The sequence below is a fragment of the Mus caroli genome, unplaced genomic scaffold, assembly GCF_978045245.1.
Source record: "Mus caroli unplaced genomic scaffold, Mus_caroli_1 scaffold_2, whole genome shotgun sequence".
NCBI lineage: Eukaryota > Metazoa > Chordata > Mammalia > Rodentia > Muridae > Mus > Mus caroli.
In genome coordinates this window covers 109,008,367-109,032,871 of record NW_028227257.1, presented here as the reverse complement: position 1 = coordinate 109,032,871, position 24,505 = coordinate 109,008,367, and the positions used below count along the sequence as shown (strand labels likewise).

General features: G+C 45.7%; 2 protein-coding genes across 8 annotated transcripts in view; both read left to right on the top strand.

The window, feature by feature from the left end:
* The window catches only part of Metap1d (methionyl aminopeptidase type 1D, mitochondrial), a 76,335-nt gene extending 59,745 nt beyond the window's left edge, over positions 1-16,590 (top strand). For 6 of the 7 annotated variants that reach the window (XM_021149781.2, XM_021149790.2, XM_029474213.1 and 3 more), the window contains 8 exons: positions 666-815; positions 2,337-2,485; positions 3,051-3,093; positions 6,816-6,979; positions 13,795-13,892; positions 15,091-15,138; positions 16,107-16,185; positions 16,273-16,590. In XM_021149781.2, the coding sequence (XP_021005440.1) occupies positions 666-815; positions 2,337-2,485; positions 3,051-3,093; positions 6,816-6,979; positions 13,795-13,892; positions 15,091-15,138; positions 16,107-16,185; positions 16,273-16,351 (810 nt within the window). In that variant the 3' untranslated portion in view covers positions 16,352-16,590. Of the gene's footprint in view, positions 1-665; positions 816-1,813; positions 1,906-2,336; positions 2,486-3,050; positions 3,094-6,815; positions 6,980-13,794; positions 13,893-15,090; positions 15,139-16,106; positions 16,186-16,272 lie in introns of those variants that run through there. The other variant, XM_029474212.1, reaches the window with a different exon arrangement.
* Positions 16,591-20,946: 4,356 nt separating this feature from the next.
* On the top strand, positions 20,947-23,984 carry Dlx1 (distal-less homeobox 1). Its single transcript, XM_021156260.2, has 3 exons — positions 20,947-21,679; positions 22,330-22,529; positions 23,647-23,984. Exons 1-3 carry the CDS (start codon positions 21,367-21,369, stop codon positions 23,899-23,901), a joined length of 768 nt encoding a protein of 255 aa, XP_021011919.1. The 5' UTR covers positions 20,947-21,366; the 3' UTR covers positions 23,902-23,984.
* Positions 23,985-24,505: the final 521 nt, after the last annotated feature.

Genomic DNA, 24,505 nt, shown 5'->3' with positions numbered 1-24,505 from the left:
ACCATCTGTACAGCTACAGTATACTCATATACATAAAATAAATAAATAAAAATTTAAAAGATGGACACATTCTAGGTGGTTTTATTGCCCTAGGAGAAGACATCAAAAAAGACAAACTGTTTTGTTTTGACCTCTGGTGCTCAGTTGTCATGTTACCTACTTTAAGAATGTGTGTGGGAGATAGAATCCCACGGACTTGACACACTTCTACGTGGACTTATTGGCAGAGGGTGTTGAGAGCTGTCCCTTGCATACATCTTATTATGGTACGAAGGAGATGAGAGTGCTTCTTAAGTTGCCATTGTGTAGATTGGGAACTTGGCGCCTTTTCATCTGTGGGCCATGCTCCTAAGGGGCTCGTGCACAGTGAAGAACAGAAAACTGCTATTTGTTTTGACCAGAAATCTGCCTCAGCCGAACCCGACTGACTCAAAGCCTGGTGAGGTTAACAGACCATCCAGAGCAGCGCTACCAGGCCATGTTAAGTTCAAAAGGGCAGGGGAAGGAACTGGGGGTAGCCTGGAGGGGCTGTTGTGCTGGCTTTGGAGGTCGGTGGTTCGGCAGGAAGGGCAGGACTCCATGAAGTGGGAGGCTGTGTCTGAAAAAAATGATGCCATTGTCGCGTGCTGGGTTCTGATCTCCGTTTTCAATCCCTTTTCCTCAAGCGCATAAAGAAGCCAGACTACGTGACGACAGGCATTGTACCAGACTGGGGAGACAGCATAGAAGTGAAGGATGAAGATCAGATTCAAGGGCTTCGTGAGGCTTGTCGGCTGGCGCGGCACGTCCTCCTCCTGGCTGGGAAGAGCTTAAAGGTGGTGTCTTACCAAGCCTCAGCATGACTTACATATGGACTTCCTCTTCCGTTTCCTTAGCTCCCCTCTTGCACTCATCTGTTAATAATTTAATTTTTTAAAAAGTAAAGCCTTAAGATGGGAAAAGGGGATTTTACTATGTGTTTACTCAAGAAATAATGTAAACTTCTAAATTTGATCGTAACTGGCAGGGTTCTAGAGACAATTGGCTGACTCAGCCTATCCAAGGGGATCTATGGCAGAGGACTTTGGCTTTGACACCTTGCCTCTGCCAGCTTTCTGCTTCTGTTTCCCACATCACTGCCTCCATGTGCTGAAGTGGTCCTACCCTGTAGTTTGCCTCTTCTTTTCTTGTAAGTGTCCTTCAAAGAAAGGCTAGGCCTGGTCCACAAAACCTCAATAATATGGCAAGATCTATCTATCTGTCTGTCTATCTATCTATCTATCTATCTATGATACATATATATATATATATATATATATATATATATATATATATATATAAAATCATTTCTTTCAGAATAGCCCAAAACATCCTGCCATCTATAGTTCATAAAGAAAATATAAATGTAGTTTCAAAGTGGGAGCTCAAGGGTGAATTTGCTTACTTGTCGTCTGTGTAACCAACCTGTTATAGCAACATAACCAAGCGTAAGGTGAATATAAAATAGCACAGGAAATCACAGAGGAAGTCATTAGCAACTACTTTGGTATAGAATTTTATTGTGGTGCGGTTTTATGGGAATATTCTTCATGTGCTTATGAAACTCAGTTTCTGAGCTCAGGGTATATAGTTCAACAGCAGAACATTTGCCTCGCATAGGGGAGGCCCCAGGATCAACCTCCAACAATGCAAAGCAAAAACAAAACAAGACCCCCCAATCTCAGTTATCTTGGTTGGAAAATAATTGGGTCTTTTCTAGTACAGGGAACATTAAAAAACATTTATCTACGCATGAAAGAAATCAAACTTATTGAAAATAAAATCTCTATAAAAGATGTCGGAGACTAAGTTTTTAAAATGACGGTCCATCGCCTCTCTGCTGTTGCTGCAAAGCTCGCCCATGCACTATTTCATCAAGATACAAAGGTGTGAGTAAACCTTCCTTTCTGGCTCCTCTGGGCCAGCATTCTGCTGCTACACTTATTTGTATGCTCCTGTTAGCCAGAGCTCTGACCCTTGAGGAACAGGAAGGAATTGATGAGAGATGGATTGTTGAGATCAGGCTAACAAGGACTCACCATTTACGACTCTCTCTATTCCCTAATGGTATGCATATAACACCACCATATACCCAAAGGATCAATCGGACTTGCCCTATTCCCTAATGGTATATAGCACCATCCTATACTCAAAAGAGCTTGGTTGAGGGTGGTGGTGAGGTCACGAGTAATTAATGTTATCCTCTGAATCCATCGTGGTTATATAGTCTCACCTTGGCAGTGCCGTTGTTGTGGGCATAGTCAGTAGGTAAAGGAAATGTCTTCAACTGTTGCTGCACACTTTATTTCCTGTTTCAGGTTGACATGACAACTGAAGAGATAGATGCTCTTGTTCATCAGGAAATCATCAGGCATGACGCATATCCCTCACCTCTGGGCTATGGACGCTTTCCAAAATCTGTTTGCACCTCTGTAAACAATGTGCTCTGTCATGGCATCCCTGACAGGTATTCATTTTTCAATGATGTATTGCCCCTTTGGAAACTAAGATCCATAGCACGTCCTGAAAAGCACCGTGGTTCAATTGAAACCTACCTGCACGCACACTTCTGAAACTGATTATGATGAAACACAGATTTTGAGGTATTTTACTTCTTCCTGGCTATACCACTACCATTTGATATTTCTTAAAGCAGTGTGTGAGCCACGAAGATATTTGCACATCGCCTCTTTCTTTTACCTTGTTCAATTCTCACCATATGGTAATGGAGGTAAATTTTTATTGACAGCTATTGTTTTGGCTGTTTACAAACTTAAGGTAATTAGAAAGTATATCTTTTAAAGGAATCATCAAATCTTAAGGCAGCTATATTTGTTTCATGTATTTCCTATAAAATACGGCGCGATTAACGTAAGGCCAGGGTCAGATCCGGTTAGTCCATCCATCCCTGCCTCGCTAAGGATTATCCTTGCAGCTCATTGGCTGTGCAGTAGTGGTCCTTGGGTGTTTATGTTCACGGTTCTCTTTATTGAGATTTGTCTATCACCATTTTCTCTCTGTTTATGTTTCAGCCGACCTCTTCAGGATGGAGATATTATCAACATTGATGTCACGGTGAGGAAATCATATAAAAAAATCATCTTTGATCAACTTCAGAATTGCTAGTAGCAACAGGAAGGAGAGTGTCTTGAAAATGTGAGCTATGCTCTCTTGCTCGCTCGCTCGCTCGGGGGGTGCTGTTTACCCCCAGCCCCGGACACAAGCAGCTGGTTTCCTTTTTTGTCTTTAACTCTGTGTTTATTCCAAGGAAACCCAGGCCTGACTTGAATTTCGGGCTGGAATCAGATGCACTGAGATCAATGTTGGCCTAAGTGAAATGTCAGCCCAATCCTGCTATGTGTCACGGTTTTGAGAAGGTGTAATTGTTATTGATCCACTGTGTAGTTAATGCAGAGCGCCACGGCACTAGGCAGCTGCTGAAGCTAGATATGTATGAGATGAGCTAACACGGAGAAAGCCAGCATTTTCCCTCACTCTGCCAAGATTGATCTTCCTCTTCCTGCTGATTTTGAGTGGGGCCTGTCATTATCTTACTCTGTCATTAGGGGCTACATTGGCCTGCGTGTCAGTCTATTTGGACAGCGCCTTTTTTGCTAGCCGTGTTCCCTGGATTTATTAAAATCCCCGAAGGTAGCGTTGTGTTCCATCTCTGGTGTAGAGAGGCCTGAGCTCAAAAGCACACAGGCAGAATGGTTTTCTTCTGTCTGCATTTAAGTTTTCCCCAGATGGTTGATGGCCTTTCTTTTTAAATAACAACAAGCCTACTCGATGCAACTTAAGGACCGCAGATTTTACAAGCTGCAAACATTTTTTTTTTTTTTTTTTTATTTCTGAGCCTCTCACCATCCCCAGACTTGGACTGTCCGTACTCACCGGGTTTCAGATTGTCTGTAATGGCACCTCTTGAACTGCCCAAAGGATAAATGAAATCTGTGCATCTATGATTAATTAGTAACTTTTAGATAAATAAAATGTCAACATATGACTGGGACTCTGGGAGATGGGCATCAGTTAAAATAAATACATTCTCTATTAGTGAGGAAATATTTTTACTAATAGTTATTTTATATCCAGACCGAATGTTGGGCGGCAGTGGGAACACACAGGCTAGAAACCGGCCTCCGTAGACCTGGTTATTTAAGTCAGACTTCTTTTTTTTCAATCTGTGCACAGGAGCAGCCAAACAGTCCTTACCCACATCACTCCCCATATCACTGTGTCTCAGAATGCTTGAGCGTCACTCCACATATCCTTTGGGATCTTTGCAACTCAGACTTGTGTAAGAAGTGCTTTATGAAGTGCACCTGAAATAAAGTCTCTCTTGTGATCCATTTTCATCTCGGAAGGAACCTGACTTTAGGGATCACATTTATTACCTAGCTTAATAGCCCACTAATAAAATATTGCTGCTCAAATGAAGTGGGGAGTGTCCCATGCTGTTCCTAACAGGCCCAGGGAGAGTGCTTTAGCCCTTCCTGGGTTTCCTGAAGGCTTTTAATAGAGAATTTCATGTCTGAAGCTGAAATCATTCCAACAGTTCTTAAACTCACTTGAGATGCTTTCTAGTATCTAGAAATGTAAAGGAGTCTAAAGGACATATTGGCCAGTATCAAAAAATTATATTTCTTATGAAAATATTTTATTAACTGAAGAAGTGTATTTTTAGCTCCTGTCCTTTTTGTCTGGAAATACCCATTGCACTTTATGGTTCTCTAGTCTAATATGGACCCCAAGAAAATGGTTTGCCTTTTCTCTTGAAAGTTAATTTTTTTTTAAATGAAAATGTGGTGGTCATAGTAGTTGTTCAGTTAATACTTGTTAAATGAAGTATACGGATGGTTTGTGGGGACAAATTATAGTTATAGGTGATTGTTCCAGCAATTCAAACGTGTCTTCTTCCTGCCAAGCATGTGCAAAACCCTGGGTTTAATCCCCAGAAACACACAACCTGCAGTGTTCCATATATGTATTGAATCCTTCAAATAGTTATCTTAAGAGCTATTGAAAAAGTAATATGAGCAGGGCTGATGAAATGGATCAGTGAGTAAAGGTGCTTGCTGCCAAAATTGACAACCTGAGTTCAATTCCTGAGCCCACATGTTGGAGGGGGAATTGACTCCTGCAAGTTGTCTTTTAGCACACACACACACACACACACACACACACACACACACAATAATGTCTTTATATTTTTAATTTTAAGGTAATATGAAAGAGCAACTTCAATGAATTTAAATCATACATTTTACTTACAAACATGCAGCTACAAAATTTCTTGAATAACTACACTTACATTAACAAACTTACAATTATAAATTCTTGTGTATGACAGAAGCTTACGTTTTTCTGTAAGGGAATATAAGTGGGAATCTGTTAGCAAGCGTGACTGGACTGTGGGGGTTAAGAAGCCATCAGTCTCTCAGACTGGTTGGGGTATATCTCTGTACCCTGTGTACCTCTGTACTCTGTGTGCCTCTGTACCCTGTGTGCCTCTGTACCCTGTGTGCCTCTGTACCCTGTGTGCCTCTGTGCCCTGTGTGCCTCTGTACCCTGTGTGACTCTGTACCCTGTGTGCCTCTGTACCCTGTGTGCCTCTGTACCCTGTGTGCCTCTGTACCCTGTGTGCCTCTGTACCCTGTGTGCCTCTGTACCCTGTGTGCCTCTGTACCCTGTGTACCTCTGTACCCTGTGTACCTCTGTACCCTGTGTGTCTGGAACCTAAAGGCGTTGTGTGTCTATGCCTCCGTTTCCTGACTTAGAAGCCAGCGATCTCTGTGAAGCCTTTTGGTGTGGTCTTCTTGCTGCCCAGGAGAGCAAGCTCTTCATTGTGTGACAGTGTATGGGTGTGACATTAATTCAGACAGAGCCTAAATAAATAGATCTTCTCATAGTCTCTGCGTTCCACCTTAGGAAGAGGAGCACTGTGAAGATAGCTAGATGAGATAAATTTATGCAAAATAGTAAATGCTACGCCATGTCCAAGGATCAAGTCATCCCGCCTCCTCTGCCTCCTACGTGTTCTCTGCTGTTGCTAATCATTGGACGTTCACGATGAGCCTGAGCTGGTTCAAGAGCACATGGCACTTCTGCGTCATCAAAGACTGATAAAATGGTCTTTCTGTGGCTTTACCCCTCAGCCTGCTTTGATATGTTCTAATTCTTTAAAAATCCACATGGAGTGTTTCTGGTTACCATCATGCTTTCTGGAACATTTGATTCGGATTCCACTCTTAGACGGAGAATTTTTATAACCTATTTCCTTTCTGCATCTAGCCACTTCAATTCTTAGCATGAAATTCTCCTGCTCACGTTATAGTGCTGACGTGTCGGCCTTGTTCCTTCTTGTCATTGTGTGTCATTTCTAAGCTGATAAATAAAAGAGCGGGCAAATGCTCATGACACCGAGGACATGTTTTCCTATGCTAAATACTTAATTTTCTAGACCTACTGTGGTAATTGTAGGTGAATGTATTTAGTAACTAATTTTTCCAAGTGTGGTTTTTGCTTTCTCAGAAATAAACCATGGGATCAGAACGTTACAATAGCATTGCTAATCCCAAAGCCGAGGGAACCGAGCCGGTCATCGGTGTGTTCTTAGATGTTGCAGAATCACATGGTTTCAGCTTTTACATTTCAGAACGGTGGTTCTTAATTAATATGTGAGCCAACTCTGAGAAGGTAATAAATTTACTGAAAACGTAAACAAACAGGATATAGACTTTAGGAGACTAGGATTCCAGGAAAGGACATACCTTAAAATGTGTGCCTGTGTTTAGGTCTATTACAATGGCTACCATGGAGACACCTCTGAAACCTTTCTGGTGGGCAATGTGGATGAAAGTGGTAAAAAGTTAGTGGAGGTTGCCAGGAGGTGTAGAGACGAAGCGATTGCAGCCTGCAGAGCTGGGGCCCCCTTCTCTGTAATTGGAAACACAATCAGGTAAGCCTTGCACCGTCGAGAAAGAAGGGTCAGCGGATGGCGCAAAGGTTATTGGTGGCTTGGTGTAAAGCTAATGACATGTTTTATGATTCACAGCCGTCATTCAGTCTGATATCAGCATGTGAACTGCCGGGCTGCAATATTGTTCCCTGGGTTGAAAAAAAAAATGGCTTTAAAAAAAAAGTGAATTTTGACGAGGGTCAGCTAGGAAACTTCCTGGAGCAGTGAGCAACATTCATATGGATGCTTTTGTTTTAGCTTGACATGTTGGTCTGTGATGTTCTTTTATTCAAATGTGAAAGAAGGTACCTAAGAAGGAGCTGATGGTCCCAGCCCTTGGATAGTGAGAAGAGAGAGAGAGAGAGAGAGAGAGAGAGAGAGAGAGAGAGAGAGAGAGAGAGAGAAACAAATCCCAGTCTATAAAGGAATGAAGGGCAGGCAGCATTCCTGTGATGCAGAGATCAGAGGTGTGAACTAAGATTAAGAACCAGCCTGAGAGGCTGCCCTGTGTCCCCTTTCCTCTGGGTCATTTTTTCTGTAAAACATTATTTACTTTTCCGGAGTTTTTCAGCGCTTGCTCCTAGAGTATGAGTGTATTTTCTGAATTCAAGACTTTTCTTTGTAATCTGTTTCCCACTTTCAGATCTTTTTTTTTTTTTTTTTTTTTTTTTTTTACCCTAAATGTTTTGAAGTAGACATGCAGAATATGTGTTTTCATTTAAAAGTAACACATTTTGTTAAAGATGATCGGCCAGTCCTTTTTAAAGTGCTGTTCTCATTAATCTGCGCTCGAGCCTTTGAATACATCCCGTTTGCCCAAAGGATGGAAAGCTTAGTCACCTTGAAAAGATGCTGCCTTTTTCTCTGAGTACGCCTTCAAATACTTTAAGAAAAAAGGCAGTAAAATATCAGTTAAATGCATTTATGGCTTTAAAAATATTGTAACCGTGTCTGAATCAAACTTTAGTAAAATCTCTTTGGGTTATATCTAAGAAGCTTTTATTGAAGACTTTGAACAAAATTGTGTTTTTGACAGTTTTAAATTATAGGCTAACTAGCCTGGGAAAAAAGGATAGTGTCTCTCTGTTCTTTCATAGGAAATGTTGAATCAGACCCCTACTGGGAAAAGAAATTTAATGCATATCTCACTATCTTACTGTCCACGAATATAATAGAAATGAATTCAAAATGCAGTTTTATTTTTGCAAATGGGATGAGTCGATAGATGCACCTCATATTTTTGAACACCTAGGGTTCAACAAATTTACTGGTGGCGCTCTTGCATTTTAACAAAATTTATTCTTCAGTCGAAGGGGGCAGAGAACACTGGATTCTTATTCAGGCATTCTGTGGAGTTCTGCATTCATGGCTGTGTCTAAAGGGCATGTCAGCCTTTGATTCTCTCTGAGAGGTAATTATCCTTTTCCTGTCACGGAACAACAAATGATAGCTAACTACAGAGGCACATTTGCAGTAGTCACATTCATCAACTGCAGAAAAAAAAAATTCAATTTAATTGTACAACACAGCTGCACATGGGCTTTCGAGCTTCTGTTGTTCTCCCTGCCTTGCTAGTCCTCCCTCCAGATCTATTTTTTAAACTTTTTTTTCTGGTTATTTTTTCCCCTTTTTTTTGTCTCTTCTTCCATTTTTACTCTCTGTACTTTCTTGTTAAAGTAATTTTCCTTTGTGGCTCTCATTCTTTTTTCCCCATTGAAGGCTATGAATGTAGAAAATTATCACAATTACTCATATAATTGAGCCTCTTTGTAGCAAGTACGACTCCAGTAGCCTTTCTCCATCATGAAAATGGTTTCATTATAGGGTTTTTCATATTCCCTGACACCATCCACACAGAGGAGCAAGCGTGCAGATGAGATGTGCTGGGAACAGGCTAGATCAGTAAGGTCACAGTAGGAATAATTAGCTCTGCTATGGAAAGAGCATCCAGGCCTTTTACTGCTACATAAATGTACTGTCCGTGGCTTTTAGCCACAAAAAAACTTACTAACAAATGGAGCTCCCGCCTACTACTTTGAAAAAAAGATTTGTATCAACACTACAATTTTCCATCATTAAGACTAATAACACAGAGCCTCGTATACATCAAGGGGAATAAAAAGAAAAATCTCACATTCAAGTGGTGGCTGGGCGCTGACCTTTGTTCCCCCTTTTTGTATACGACTTAACTCTTTACAAAAAAGAGCCACACGCCACACCAACATGCAGGTGAACTCCAGCTAGTCCTTGCAAAGCACAGCATTCAGTCGGAAAATCTGATAAATCTCCATGCAAGATAATGCATTTCATTACATATTCACTACATTAATTCCAGCTACATTAAAAAAAAAAAAAAAGCAACATCGAAGAAGAGTGGAATTCAAAGTGACATTGGATTTTAGCTATCGGGACGCGAAGGTCAGTTTGGGCAGACTATGAATTTGCATGAACAGGCTCCTTTGAAAACCAGATCAGCCCCCAACAACTATACCAGGAGAACTATGTGCAAAATAACAGACAATGAACTTTTTCCTCCTAGCCTAATGCATTTCATTATTTAGATAGTTTATGTCTGCCGCTGGCGAGGAGGCTGGCCCCAATTCTGATGGATGTTTGTTCTGGGGAATTACAGCAGTATTTCTGGGCATCTATTGTTTCACCTTTTCTTATTCAGGAAAAAAAAAATCTTTAAGGAGTAAATAAACAAATGAGATTCACCTTTGAGCCAAAAAGTACTTGAAATCTTTACAGACCGAAGGTTTACAAACATCTTTCAACTGGGTCTCCTTTCTTTAAGATAATCAGTCGCCATCTGCCATAGCCTCCTTCTGCTGATAGACTCTGAGAACACCCAAGCAAGTTTGCACGTCTTGAACGCTACCCCAAACCCCGAGGTTTCTAAAACTTGAAATTCTGTTCAGAAATGTAAAGAATAGAAGGGTGACTGTGAGGAAGCGAGATTTCATGAGGGCAGTTCTCTCTGTGCCCTTTGGCTTCATGAGCGACTCCCAGTGATCTCTAGGCCATGGTGCTATTACACCCACTCTCTAACCACTTTTGCTCCATGATAATCTCCGTATTATCCATATGTGTGAGAGGAACACGAGCGTGCAGCCACACGCATCACTAGTCTATGACAGTTTACTCCAAAATAATTTAAACTTACGCTTGGAGATGTCATGACGAAACTATCAATAAATAGGGTTTTTCAATGTTTAATTCATAAGTATATATTTTGATATTAATTTAGAACAATACAAAGCAAGATTTTTTTTGGAAAAATAATCTCTTTCTATTAGATTATGCACATTTAAACAATAAGTGGCTCAGGCAAAATAAGTCATTTTAATGTCATCGTGATGGATTTTGCTTGACAGCTACTGTAAATGACAATTACACTGCGTCTCTCTGCACATGAAAGTAAGCATTGCAATAAATTATCTTTTATTTCAATCCATCATGTCTGCTTTTCAGAAACAGAGAACCTCAAATAAAAGTTCAGCACTATTGTAAGAAAAATATAGTAATTTGTGATCCTGCTTGAAACAAAAAATAAAATGTCCCACTGTATTGGAAAACAGTCGTTGGCTTTCAAAAATATGACTAATTGTACTTAAACATTCCTGTCATCAGAGGGGATCCCTGACTTTGTACATTCCTCCATTTAGAGGCTACTGTTTGGACTGAAAACCTAGGAAGGTTAAGGTAAATTCCATAACTTATCAAATCAGCTACCTTTTGGGATCCTTGTCTCTGAAGAGATGAGGTCCTTCGGAGCTCAGTTCTCTGGGGACTCATCTGAAAGTGCTAATGAAACGCTCCATGTGTGTGCTTGTTTCTTTAGGAGTGTGTACTTAACACAGTACTCCTCTGCCCTCTTGGGGAATGCAGTTTTAGTCACACAAATTACTTGAAATGTGTTAAAAAGTTTTATTTATTTAGACAGTACAATTACTAATACAATATTAAGAGGGCTCTTAACAGAATTAAACTGAAGGAAAAAAAAAGTTACAGGAAGCCCCCTAAAGGAAGTCTCCCTTCCACCTGTAAGCCGTAACTGAGCCATGAACAGTCATGATACAATATAACTGCAAAGTGAGTTTGAAAGCTACCTTTCCACAGCCGCCCTCAGCATTCCCTCTGAAAGCCATCCTGTCGTCACTGTGCAGGTCTCATGACTGGACATTGCCCTGCCTTAAAGGATTTTAGCTAGAGAAAATCAGAACAGAAGAGCTAAAGCCTGGAGAGTTATTTTCTGAATCTGTGAAATGTTCAGGGCAAGAAAACCCCCTTGTGCTGAGACACAGCAGTGGTTCTATGGTGCACTGGTGTTGGGGAGCCGTGGCCTGACTTCTCAGCGTCTGCCTGCTCCTCTGTTCCAGCCTCTCCCCCCAACATTGAGTTAAAGAGGTAGGTGCACACCCCACCATCCTATTGGTGGCCGCACCTGCTTTCCCACTGAAGAAGTAGAATTTGAATTCCTTTGGCATTTGTATTGTCTTTCCAAAATCAGATTTAAGTCCCACAACCAGGAGAAGAGTCTGTGCTCCACGGATGTTCTGAAGTCGTTGAAAGCACGCGTTCCTAAGCAGCGATTGAGAACATTAATGGGGTTTATCTCACTTAAGAGTGTTCTGAAAACTACAGATTCAAAAGGGAGACAACAGGAGCAGAAGTGCATCCTTAGCTTCCGGGAACTGAACATGTCCAACCAGAGAACTGAGGCGAGTGTGTCCAGCTCCCCCTCCCCCAGCTAGGAAATCCTTCGACACCTGCATGTGTGACACAGATTCTAGGATCCCGTCGCTGGAAGTTATATCAGGACCCAGAGAGCAAATTGTGGCAGGAGAAGGCCCTCAAATATCTTTAGTCACTTAGTGGTTGTATGGCCTCATTTATAAGGAGGAAGAAGAGGTAGCAAGTGGGGGTGGGGAGAACCCCTAAGGGGTTTTAGAGTGGCCTTCTCTCATTGAAAATCAAAATGAAGATTACCATTTTCACATGTTTAAGGTGTACCTATGAAGACTTCTAATCAGTAGGATCATTGACAGAAAAATAAACAAACAAACAAATAAATAAGACTAGCATTTTATTTTATTATGTCTTTTAAGAAAATACTAGCTGGGTATAATAGCGGATGCTTTTAATCCCAGGGATCCTAGACAGGTGGATCCCTGAGTTCAAGACCAAACTAGTGTACAAAGTGAGTTTCAAGAAAGCCAGGGCTACACAGAGCAACCCTGCCCCCCCAAACAAAACAACAACAAATAAACAAATAAATAAACACTAGAACACTCTATATTGAAATGCTTTTCAAATTATTGAGGCTTGTTGGGACTGAGCTAACAACTCACGGATGTTAGGAGAACTCATTCTCGTGTGGGAAAAAAAATCCTAATTCAGGCTGTGGTGAGGTCTTGTGCTTCTTCCTTTATCTCCTCTCCATCCTCTCGTTTATATGTGGTTTATATGTAGGAGAGACGGTGAGGGAGATGTTTTCCAAAAACACCTCCTGGCCAAAGCCTGGGGTCTGCAAAGCAACCTGGACCCCAAAGCACAGCTCCAGAGAAGAAGGCTGGCTTCTCCTCTCTATGGCATTGCTCAGGGTATCTGCCCCACTGGCTGTACCAAAACTCAATTTCCATGCAGTGCTACCTCTCTGCTGGTTCCAAGGACATCCTCGTCTAAGTGAAGAAGAATCTGGGAGTTCTTTAAAATGTTCTTAAAAATTAACCTAGACATGGTGGCACAAAGCGCTTGAGGTTGGTGAATTCAGAGGCAGCTGAAAACAAAAAAAAAAAAAAAAAGTTTTCAAAAGTGTATGCGGATGCGATGGTTCCTGAAGATGTCAGCCAGAAGGGTCTGTGTGAAACTGAACTAGAGTCTGTTAGAAATGGGTTTGAGAACTCACACGTTTGGATCCGGTAGGAATTGCAAGTGATGGTTCCATAACCACCTGCTCACTGCTGTGGGCGGGGCTACAGGCGCCATGCCCTCTGCCCACATGAAAATATAAATCGTTAGTGTTCTGTGTCTTGTTATCAATCTGGCACTGCACAATAACCATATTCACCTGGTCTCAATAGCAACAAAGCTTCCAGTTCTTGCAGGTAAAGATTTCAGGGTTGGAGTCTGTGTGCTAGGTTACATTTGTAAAGGATAGGTAGATAGATGGAACCCAAAATGTCTGCATTTGGTATTAGGTCCAATATTAATGCATTTCAATATTATTGTGATAAAATATTTGCTAGTGAACTTTGCTAATGATAAGTATCTTAAGTGGAACCCTAAAATAATCACCAATTTTGAAAAAAAAAAAGGAAAAAACAGACCATCTTTTGTGTTTGTCTAGAAAACATTTAACACTTTAGTTAGATGAGAGTTTAGGAAATCATAAAAGTACAAAGTCATACTTGGAGATTACAATTTTCTCTGTCTAATGCCTGAATCAATAGTAACTGTGCTTTAGCCACAAAGCCATCCAAACCAGGTAAGTTTGGGGTGCTCTGTTACAGCCCTGTGTGCACTCACTTTCCTTGTGCATGTCAGTGTACATTTGTATGTATGTATATTCATTTCTTGCCTAAAAATAAACTTTGTTAAATGTACTTTGTGTATCTAAAAGGACTGCTAACAAGCATCAGCCGACTCTGAAATTATTCCCCAATGAAGGTAACATTCATGCTGTTATCAGACTTGAAATGGGACTGACTTTTTTTTTTCTTTTTCAGAGACTATTTTAAGTGATTTTATTTTTAATCTTAATGCGCACTAAAACATTTGATTAAAATAGATGTCTCTTGGTCACTTTAAAGCCGCATAACTCATGAGAATGATTTGCAAGTCTGTCCACACTTTGTGGGGCATGGGATAGGAACATACTTCCATGGACACCCAGAAATTTGGCATCATGGTAAGAATTCATTTGGAAGCGACTTATTGAATGACATCAGTTTTCCTCCAAGTTCTGTCCTCTTGAATCCACATTGTCACCACCCCTATCCCCACCCGTATGGGAGTGTGAGGTTATCTACTTCATTTTAACCAGGATGTTATTGTGCTGTTGAATTACAGCTCAGCACATTTCCCAAACGAGGTTTATTTTGGTTTGGTCTTCTCCTGAAGGATACATGGCTGGAAGGCCCGAGGAGTGTTTGTCTAGAAAAAGTGACTGCAGACAAAACTCCACTGCTCTGCCGTCCCAGCAGCGAGCACACACGACTGTTTTCTGTTTTTCTTTCTCTACCCCCTTTACTAACCGCTGACTGTTGTGGTTAAACTTCACTACATCCTCCACAGCGTTGACAGCTGATGTATTTAGCAGCATGTACTTCTTAGTGTCTTCTGGTTTATGCCCACCCTTGTGCTCCTTCCCCAGAGCCCGGTTTTTCACTGTCTGGGTGTGTACAATACAGAGAGAAGGCAGCAGCCATCAGGAGGGGTGGGAGGATTTGGGTTAAGGTAGGAAGCAACTGCAAGGAGGAGTCCCAGGGTGGGGGTGGGGGAGTGCACATTTATTTGAACAAGGCCTAAGAGAAAGTCCCTGTGTACTCAAGATAGGACAAGTCCCTGGAGGATTCGTGGGGACCCAGCAGAACAGTGCCCCTCTGAGCCAAAGAGCCCCCACCTGAGGTAGCTCCCTGAGCCTCACCAATGCCAGTGCTGGCAGCTGTTGAAGAATGGAGCCCTGCCTCTGGCTCCATCCTGCATTCTGAGAGCTGTCCTTTGGCAGCTTTCTCCCAAGACTTCATTTGGACCTAGGGAGACCAGGAGAGCATCAGGTGGCATGGGGAACAGCAGATGTGAAGAGAAGGGACTGCTGGTATCTGAAGACCCTAACTGCCCCCCTGCCTGGCCTTGGCAAACTGCTCAAGAGTGGGCAGGGTCTGAGAACACAGGTACCACAAAGGGTGAAACACCCCCCCACACACACACCCCTCCTGCAAGGCCCGAGTTTAACCCTGTGGGCTTATCCAGATATCCATAACCTCATCCTTTCCAAAAGCAAAGTGGCCAAGTGTTTTTAAAGCAGTCCAAACTACCCCCCCGACCCCCATGCTTCTTTCTCTCCTTGGTTCCTTTTCTCATACCTTCCTATGTTTGCTTTGCAGCAAATGACAATGATCTGCCCATGGAGGAGGGCATGGCTTTCACCATAGGTAACTAGATGCTGGGCTCCTCTGTGGAGAGCTGGGGCCCCTGGACGGAACTGGCCTTTGCTGAGGCCTGAAGTCCTGCAAAGGACTAATGAAGCTAATCAGCATAATGAAATAATTTGGATGCATAGTAAATGTGATTAAATAATGTCCTCTAGCCCCGTCTTCCTAAATCAGATACTTACCGACACATTTAGGAGACCGCAGCCATCCAACCTCTAATTCCGTTACCGGCATAATGTGCTGTTTGGTTTTCTGTTTGGTTTGTTTTTTCATTAACACCCAGTAACTAGAGGCGATTAAGTCCCTTGCTCTCTGTCAGCAAGTGGCATGCGCTCCATGGTGGCCCATTCCTGGCTGATGGCATGATTGGTGTCACCAACAAATTCCAATCACCTAGGGCCAGCAAGGCCTCCTAGTTCTGACTGTAGGACTTAATGGAGAAGCAATTAGAGTAAAATAAGAAAATTGTTATTTGCTGATTAATGAACATTTTGAGCGTGTTTTTAAAATTCAAATATTTTTTAAAAACTGACTGGAATTTATAAGAGGGACTGGTGTTTGGGTGGTTATTATCCACAGGGTCCTAATTAAGGCTTGATTAAAATGCCCTTCTTTCTCAAAAAAAAAAAAAAAAGAATTATGAACCAGGCAACTTCATACATTTTTTTAAATGATGTTGCGTTTCCTCTCCCTACTGTTTAGTTTGTAGTGTACTGTGTAAGCAGCATCAATTATTAGCCCTTATAAGATGACAACACCAACTGTGGGTAAAACACTCAGGGAGGGAGGGGCCTCCTTATAACCTCTCTCCCTCTCTCTCTCTCTCTCTCTCCCTCTCCCTCTCCCTCTCCCTCTCCCTCTCTCTCTCTCTCTCTCTCTCTCTCTCTCTCTCTCTCTCTCTCTCTCTCTCTCTCTCTCATTACCTACTGAAACAACATCTACTATACTAAAGAGTTTCTCTCCCACAGAGCCAATCATCACTGAAGGCTCCCCAGAATTTAAAGTCCTTGAGGACGCGTGGACCGTGGTCTCCCTAGACAACCAAAGGTGTTTGCCCTGTGATTTTTGAACTGTTGGGGGAAGGGAAGGCCTAGGCACACTGCAGTGTCCCGACAGCAGCCCCGTGTGTTTCAGGTCTGCGCAGTTTGAGCACACAGTCCTCATCACGCCAAGGGGAGCGGAGATACTGACTAGACTGCCACAAGAAGCCTGAGAATTGGCCAGGAGGCCACCAAGACCCAGCGGACTGAGGAAGCATCCCCAGGCCACACACAAGTCTGCAGCGTCTAGGAGAAAACGCAGCGAGGACGGAGGACGGAGCTCTGGGGACTCGGGTCCAACAGGACAGCCCTTGTGGCTAGAAAAACAAACCTCCCTTCCTGGGCAGGTGGTTAGCCCTTTCCCTGTCCATATTCTGCCCAAGTTAAAAAAAAAACAAAACAAAACCAAAAACCTCTCAAACCTATTGTGTCCAGTCTTTACATGTGGCAGTTACAGAGGGGGGGAGGGCAGGTGATTAGTTTTAGAGTCTCCAAACTTTAACATGCATGCAGAAAGAAAAACAAAACAAAACCCAGAACTCTTTCTTTAGCTTAAAATCTGTTTTACTCTGGTTCACCCCACCCCCACCCCCCACCCCTGTTGATCTTAAAATGGCTGAGCTGAGGGCCCTTCCAGAGGCAAGCACCTGCTTCCACCACAATTTCCTCTTCATTGAGGTTTGCCCCAGAGAGGATGAGCCAGGGAGCATTGCCTGTAAACGTTGTCTTGACTGTGGACCATAGGTTTAGGCTTTCTGAAGATGTGAGCAGATCAAAACCCCTTACAGACCCCGGAGGCTCCTCACCAGCAGCCAGCCATGCTTGGTCCCCCACCAGCCTGAGACACTCCCCCACTAGATCATTTGTTGTACTAAAAATTTAAGCTGCAACCCCATTCTTTAGATTTTTGAGTCTAGAGCCCAGCTAGTCCTTAAACTGTCCTCCCCTGACTGCAGTCCTGGGACAGGCTCCCTAGGCTATACAAATCAGGTATTCCTGAGACTTCACAGGATCTCTGAGAGAAAAGGCACCAGGCACATTTGAGATAAGGTCCTAGTTGGGCTCATCTGGAACTCCGTTTTAACTATGGATCAACTTGTCTGCAGGGCCCACCTGCTTCAGGAGCAGAGATACATTCTTGCCCAAAGCACTCTGCTTTCCCTTGTCGTCAGAGATCTGTTGAACCCACCTTCAGGGTGGGCTAGGCTGGGCCTCACAGGAAGAAGACAGTCCCCTCTGGGCATGGCTAGGGAGGGACAGAACATCAGCACCTCTGTGAACTCTGGTTTGTGTTCATGCAAATGGCCAGGTGGCCATGTCCTTAATAGGGCTTGGGTCATCTGGGGAGCCAAGGAGATTTTATGTTTGCCAGGATTGATAGCATAGAGGCATCCACAGGGAGTTAGCAGGACACCCAGAGCCATGGAGGAGGAGGTGGGAAGCTGGCAAGTACTGCCCACAGTGGTACATTTCAGTTCTCCTCTAAACTTGGGAATTCATCCATGGTCCCCCACTCCCCAGATCAGTTTGTCTACATCTAGAGATGTAGAGAGTTGTGTGGCGGCAATTCTAAACCGACTTTGAAGGTAAGAAGGAATGGGGAATTTTAAAGATCAACTGGTAAACTTTTGAGGTGTTCTGGAATTCGCCAGGCAGAGGCTCAGAGACTGAAGCTGTGACCACGGAGCATCCATATTCCCTAGAGAGGAACAGGGCCAGCTGCCTTAAAGATACTTGCCAGAGAATGACTTCACTTCTTTTCTAGAGCAATCAGATTAGCATGTGGTGTCTTTATCTGCAGATCAGTTTACTCTTAGGTCCCCCTAAGGATAGTTTTATTAGGACCACAGGATTTTACCAACCACTGGGACAATTATTGCAGGTGAAGGTATTTATGGGGAAGGTATATAATCTGATTCAGTAATCTAGCCTGTGCTGCTAAATGCAGCAGCTCTGTAGGAAACAAACTTAAAGGAATTTTGTGTAATGTTCTTTGAAGTTAAGACTGAGAAGTAGGGGGGTTGTTTGTTTGTTTGTTTTTAAGAGCCTCCTCTCTTCCACTTCCTTATCAGCTGACCAACTGAATTGACCTGACTCCTAACCCTGAACCGCAGGGATTCCAGACAGGAAGCTTAAGCTGGCTACCTACCACCTGAGCTGTTGGCTCCTGAGGTGACTCCGTGAGTTCTGCTCCCGATATGGAAACTTCAGGACCAATGGGAGAGTCTAAGTTCCTTTCATACTTGGACTGGCAAAGGTCTGAGCATTTTGGAGCAGGTTTGTCACTTTAGAGTTGGAGGAATGCACTCCCGGGCTCACAAAGTATTGATAAGATCTCTCTTCCTGAAGTTTGCTGAGGCCTGTGCACTCTTTCAGGGACCCGGCTCAGTTTCTCCCAAGACTTGCTTCCTTGAATTAGGAGATAACTCCTAATTCAAATGAGTGTGCTCCCTCACCTACACACAGCTCAGTTCTAAATGTGGCCAGGCTTTGAAACCCTAGCGTGCCCACCCGTTCCCAGTAGCCAGCCTGGCCTCCTGCTCTGCTAAGTGGAAGGACAGAGCACCTAGTAGACCCGTGGTCGCTCTCCCGTTCCTCAACCCAACCAGTCTCTGGGATAAACTGGTCCTAGGCAATCTGGTCATCCGACGTCCCCATACCTTGCACTAAATTCCAAGAGACACCAGTCCAGTTTTCCCCATCCCAACCCCGGCGCACAACCGCAGCGATCACTTACATGGGCAAGGCCCGCAAGGCGAAGAGACCTTCGGTTCAGATGGCATCCAAGCGGCTGCGTTGGGCGCACAGGACGGCACTCCATACCCCAAAACAGGCACTAAGAAGGAGCGATTAAAATCACGAGTACGACAGGAAGACCAGGACGAGCCGAGTTGGAGTTCTTAGTTGGTTGGTGTTACAAAGCCTCACCTTGTGGTTTGGTGATTAATGAAAAAACAAAAACAAAACAAAAACCTTTCAGGCGATGGCAAACCCTTTATTGGTTTACGAATTTTGGACTGTTGGTTTTTGTTTTGTTTTTTCCTCTTTCTTTTGTTTTTCTCTTTTGCTCCAACTAACATGCTGCATGAAATGTTTCTGCGCACAGCCTCATGCCTTTAATCAGAAGAGTAAATCTGCAGGCAGGAGCTGCTGCTGAAGAAGGAGAGAGAGAGAGAGAGAGAGAGAGAGAGAGAGAGAGAGAGAGAGAGAGAGAGAATGAATCCCCTGTACTCATATCTGTAACGACATCACCGATGTAATTTGTTTTGAATGTTCATTTTTATTGGTGTTCCCTCTGCCAAAATGTGCTTGATTACAGAGGTCTCCCAGTGATCACTGTGCACTCCAGATAGGGGAAGGTGCCGCGGCGCAGGTTCAGCTCAGGCCAGATCAAATCCCCGGGCTGTTTAACGCTGAAAGGCTGCATGTTGCTATTAGTGTTAAATATATGGCTAATTATGCGTATGAAAATTAAACATCAGTGTTATGCTAATGGGGCGCCTTCAGCTGCGGATCTGAGCACTTGAGACTACCATTTAATCAAATGAATCAGTAACTAATACGTGTGCACGTGTGAACTTTCACAAGATCATTTCCCCCGGTCCCCGTCACACCGCTAAATTATGAAAGAAATAATTATCAACACTTTCTAATTACCTAACAAAGTAATTTGGGATTCATCGTGGGGCTGGCGGGATTGGGAACCAACAGTCCCTAGCAACCAGCGTAGTTTGCGCCACGCGAGGTGGCTGTGTGGTAGTAGTGGGGGGGGGGTGCGAGAGAGTCTTTTGTGCACTTTTCAACACTTGCACCCAGATGGTAGACAGCGCGCTTTGGAAGCTCGCGCTTTGGAAGCTCTTTCCTTCACCAGCTTCCCCACCTCACCCCCGGGCCCGGAGGCTCCAGCTTTGGCCACTGGAGGTGAGGAAGGGATCGGGCGACAGAGAGGGGCATATCTAAACACAAATATTCAAGCCTACCACTGATCAGGATTTGCTGAGGGTGTCGGTGTCTCCCTAGGACTCCCAAACCCCAAGTACTCTGGCCAGACCCCAGGAGGTCGAAAAATGACCACCTGGCAGGAGTTCGACGCACCAGCCACCAGGCGACCGCGGGCCCTCAGGACTCCACGCTGAGCCGCGCCCTCGGGGCGAGTGAGCCCGGGGCTCCTGGCTCAGGGGGAGTGGAGAGGGGAGGGGGAGGCAGGAAGGTTGGGAGGGAAAGGAGGGGGGGAGGCGGTGCGGCCGCCTTTCCTGGGTGGAGAAGCGCGGGTTCCTGGCTCTCCACGCGCACTGCTTTGATCAGACCCGTGCAGCCTCGAGCTGGAGTGGCCAGCTGGGCCTGGAGAAATGCGAGCAAGCCCCTGGGAACGGTGGCAACGGCGGGGCGGCGGCCGAGTGAGTGAGTTGGGCCAGAGGGCCCCCAAACCCAGATCCCCGGGATGTGGCCGAGAGAACCCCAACCTGGGAGGCGCGGCCTGGAGCGCGCTGAGCTAGGCACAGGACGCTCAGAAGGACCGCTGGCTACAGGCTACCTGGGTTGTCGCCCAGTGCGCGACTCCGCGATCCAGAGACCGCGGCCGGACTCTGGAGCGGCGCTCCGCACCGGACTAGGTGACCTCAAGAAGTGGTCCGGGGTCCCAGGCGTTGGGGGCGGGCGAAGGGTGGGGACAGCAAGGGGGAGGGCGACGGCAGGGCGCGGCTGGTTGGTTTCTGGGGCGGGAAGCGCGCGAGGGAGGCGGGAGACTGGAGTCGCGCGCCTTCGAGGTCCCTGCGCGGACGCCGCAGCCCATTGTGCGTCCCGCTCCGCGCGCTCTGTTGCAGAGGAGCCCCGGCCCGGACGTGTGGACCCGATTCTCCCCAGGCCGGGCCGCGTCGCCCGCTCTAGTCCAGCCGAGCCCGAGCTTCTCGGACCAATCCCCGGTGATTATGCAAGAGAGCCGACCAATCAGCTCCACCAGCTCATGAATATTTATGACCTTGGCTGAGTCAAAGCTTTGAACCGAGTTTGGGGAGCTCGGCAGCATCATGCTTAGACTTTTCAAAGAGACAAACTCCATTTTCTTATGAATGGAAAGTGAAAACCCCTGTTCCGCTTAAATTGGGTTCCTTCCTGTCCTGAGAAACATAGAGACCCCCAAAAGAGAAGCAGAGGAGAGAAAGACCCACACCCAGACCCGCGAGAAGAGATGACCATGACCACCATGCCAGAAAGTCTCAACAGCCCCGTGTCGGGCAAGGCTGTGTTTATGGAGTTTGGGCCGCCCAACCAGCAAATGTCTCCTTCTCCCATGTCCCACGGGCACTACTCCATGCACTGTTTACACTCGGCGGGCCATTCGCAGCCCGACGGTGCCTACAGTTCGGCCTCATCCTTCTCCCGACCGCTGGGCTACCCCTACGTCAACTCGGTCAGCAGCCACGCGTCCAGCCCCTACATCAGTTCCGTGCAGTCCTACCCCGGCAGCGCCAGCCTCGCCCAGAGCCGCCTGGAGGACCCAGGTACGTGCGCTTGCCAGGGACAAGGAGAGAAGGGAAGGAGAATAGGAGAAAGGGGGAGAAGGGGAGGGGGAAAGAGAAAAGACAAGAGAGTGTGGGGTAGAGAGGTGGGTGGGGGTGGGGAAAGCGCGGAAGTAGTAGAGGTTTCGGATATCAATCTGTGGATCCTTGTCACTGAAAAGAAAAAAATTATAAGTCAATTCAATTTACAACTGTCCAGCAAAGGATAAATCCGAGCGCGTCTCCTGGCACTGTCTGGGCCTCTGGGCCGCTCGGTGCGCCGAGCACACAATGCCCTGCTGGAAAACAGAAACCCACATGTGCACGTATTAGTCTCGGTAATTATTTATTGCGTAGCGCTATAAACAATGTATGCAATTAAGGGTAATTAAACCTCAACTACCGCCTGCAAAAAATAGCAAACTTTCTCTGCAAAGGCAATAGCTGCGCTCTTGGGAACGACCCAATTCTGTCTGCAGCAGCCAGGGACATGCGCTCGGACCTTGAGGGACCTTCGCAGCCTTTCAGGGTTTCTTGATCGTTCTTTTTCGGACCCTACTTCTGCCAACCCATCCATAGACATTCATTCTCGTCCCTCCTCACTAAAGGCAGTGCAGCATTCACAAGGGTCTCTGCTTCTGTTGTCCCTCCAGGGGCGGACTCCGAGAAGAGTACGGTGGTGGAAGGCGGCGAGGTGCGCTTTAACGGCAAAGGGAAAAAGATCCGCAAACCCAGGACAATTTATTCCAGTTTGCAGTTGCAGGCTTTGAACCGGAGGTTCCAACAAACTCAGTACTTAGCTCTGCCTGAGAGGGCGGAGCTGGCGGCCTCCTTGGGACTCACACAGACTCAGGTATCTGGCCGCTCTGCCAAACAAGCTTCGGGAGCTGGGCTCGAGCCCCAGGCTTCAATTTTTTTGTTCGCTGGGCATCTGGTTCTAGGTGTCACAGTCCTCCGCACAACCCGTGTGTGTGTGTGTGTGTGTGTGTGTGTGTGTGTGTGTGTGTGTATCCACCTCTGACTTTCAGTGTCTCCCCTTCCTCCCTCAAACTGTTTGCCCTAGCTCGGACCCTACTCTCTGACCTGCAGGCTACCTGGTCTTCTGATCAGGCAGGGAACTGGAAGGATCTCCCCAGACGTTTTGTTTGGAGGTTCTGAGGTCACACGTGCCTGAACAACTGGAACAATAGAAGGGGGATTTAATCTTCCTTTGCCTTTAAAGTGTGTCACTAATCACTCAGGCCCTGGGCCTAAGCCTGCTTCCCCCACCTCCTTCTTCTTGTGAGGTGGCAGAGGCAGATCCTTCCCTCTGGCCCTTCACTTCCCAAGTTCCAGATCCTTAAGAAGAAGGAAAAAAAAAGTGAGATTTTTTTTTCTTCCTGCACTTCTCTAAGACCTTGGGCAGTTCCTAGGCATTCGAATGAGGGCTGACGCCGGTTTCCAGTCTGTCTCTAGATTTAGGTTGGAGCTGGGGAAAGCAAATACACCGTTGGGGGGGGGGGGAATTGGACTGAGTCTAAAGAGTTTAACAAAGACGCTGTAGCCTCTTCCATTAGTCCTACGAGGAAAGGAGATCTAATTTTAACAAATGTTCCCCCCCCCCGTTCCTATCTAGGTTTTAAATTTTCTTTATTGTTATTGCATTGTGCTACATGAAGTCTTCCATAAACGTCAGCCCAGGTGGCACCGACTCATTTGCAAGCCAAGGCCTGGCTCTCCCCTGTTCTCTTATTCCCGGCTCTGAAAGCTGCTCTAAAAGTTGCCAACAGCGGCTGGACCTGGGGCTCAATTTTCTGGCCTTTGGTCCTCATGGGGTGTGGGGAGGCGGTGGTCTCTGCCCCTCTATCCTGGAGCTGTCAGCTTTCCCAAAGCAAGGAGGGTGGGTATTGTTGTCCACCAGTCCCTTTTCTCCCTGGGCCTGGGTAGGCTCAATGGTCATAGTCCAGTCACGTTGTCGCCCGATCCTGCAGGTCAAGATATGGTTCCAGAACAAACGCTCCAAGTTCAAGAAGCTGATGAAGCAAGGCGGGGCAGCTCTGGAGGGCAGCGCGCTGGCGAATGGCAGAGCCTTGTCTGCCGGCTCCCCACCGGTACCACCCGGCTGGAATCCGAACTCCTCATCTGGGAAGGGCTCCGGCAGCAGCGCTGGCTCCTACGTCCCCAGCTACACATCTTGGTATCCCTCAGCGCACCAAGAAGCTATGCAGCAGCCTCAACTGATGTGAGGTTATCAGTTCGCACTCACCCGCTTCCTGCCCGTATCCCTTGGCCTGGCCCCTCCCGCCTCCAGGTTCATCCACCTTTTCGCACGCCCTGGGCTGGGAGGAGAAGAGCCCATGGGCGGGAGCAGGGGTGGGGGGGGGGAGCTAAAACTAAAAGAAAAAGGAACAGTGAAGGCAGAGGGCTTGCTACTTCTCGGAGCCCCTAAAAGTCTGACCCAGCGACCTTTCAGTTCTGGGCCCGAACCTGGTTTGGGCCACGGTGAGCAGCAGAGTGGCCTCAAAGCGCAGGCACTGGAGACAGCCAGTGCTACAAGATAACCCGCTGGACCAGACTCTCAGCTTTGTGAGACTATCAGGAAAAACAAATACGTAGGAGGGGGAAATATGCTCTTTTTCGATTCTGTCCGTCTTTGTCTCCTTTTTGCACTGTCTGTGCGCCGAAGTCAAGGTCCTCGTGTGTCTGCTGTCCTCATTCTACGACCTCTCCAAAAAGTCACCAGGTCTGAGCCACACCGGTCTGCCGGCAGCCCATCCACCGAGTCCTGGACCGCTTTTTCCTGAATGGTCTTCTTCCGGGCCCTGCTTGACCATCTGTGTAGCTTGTTTG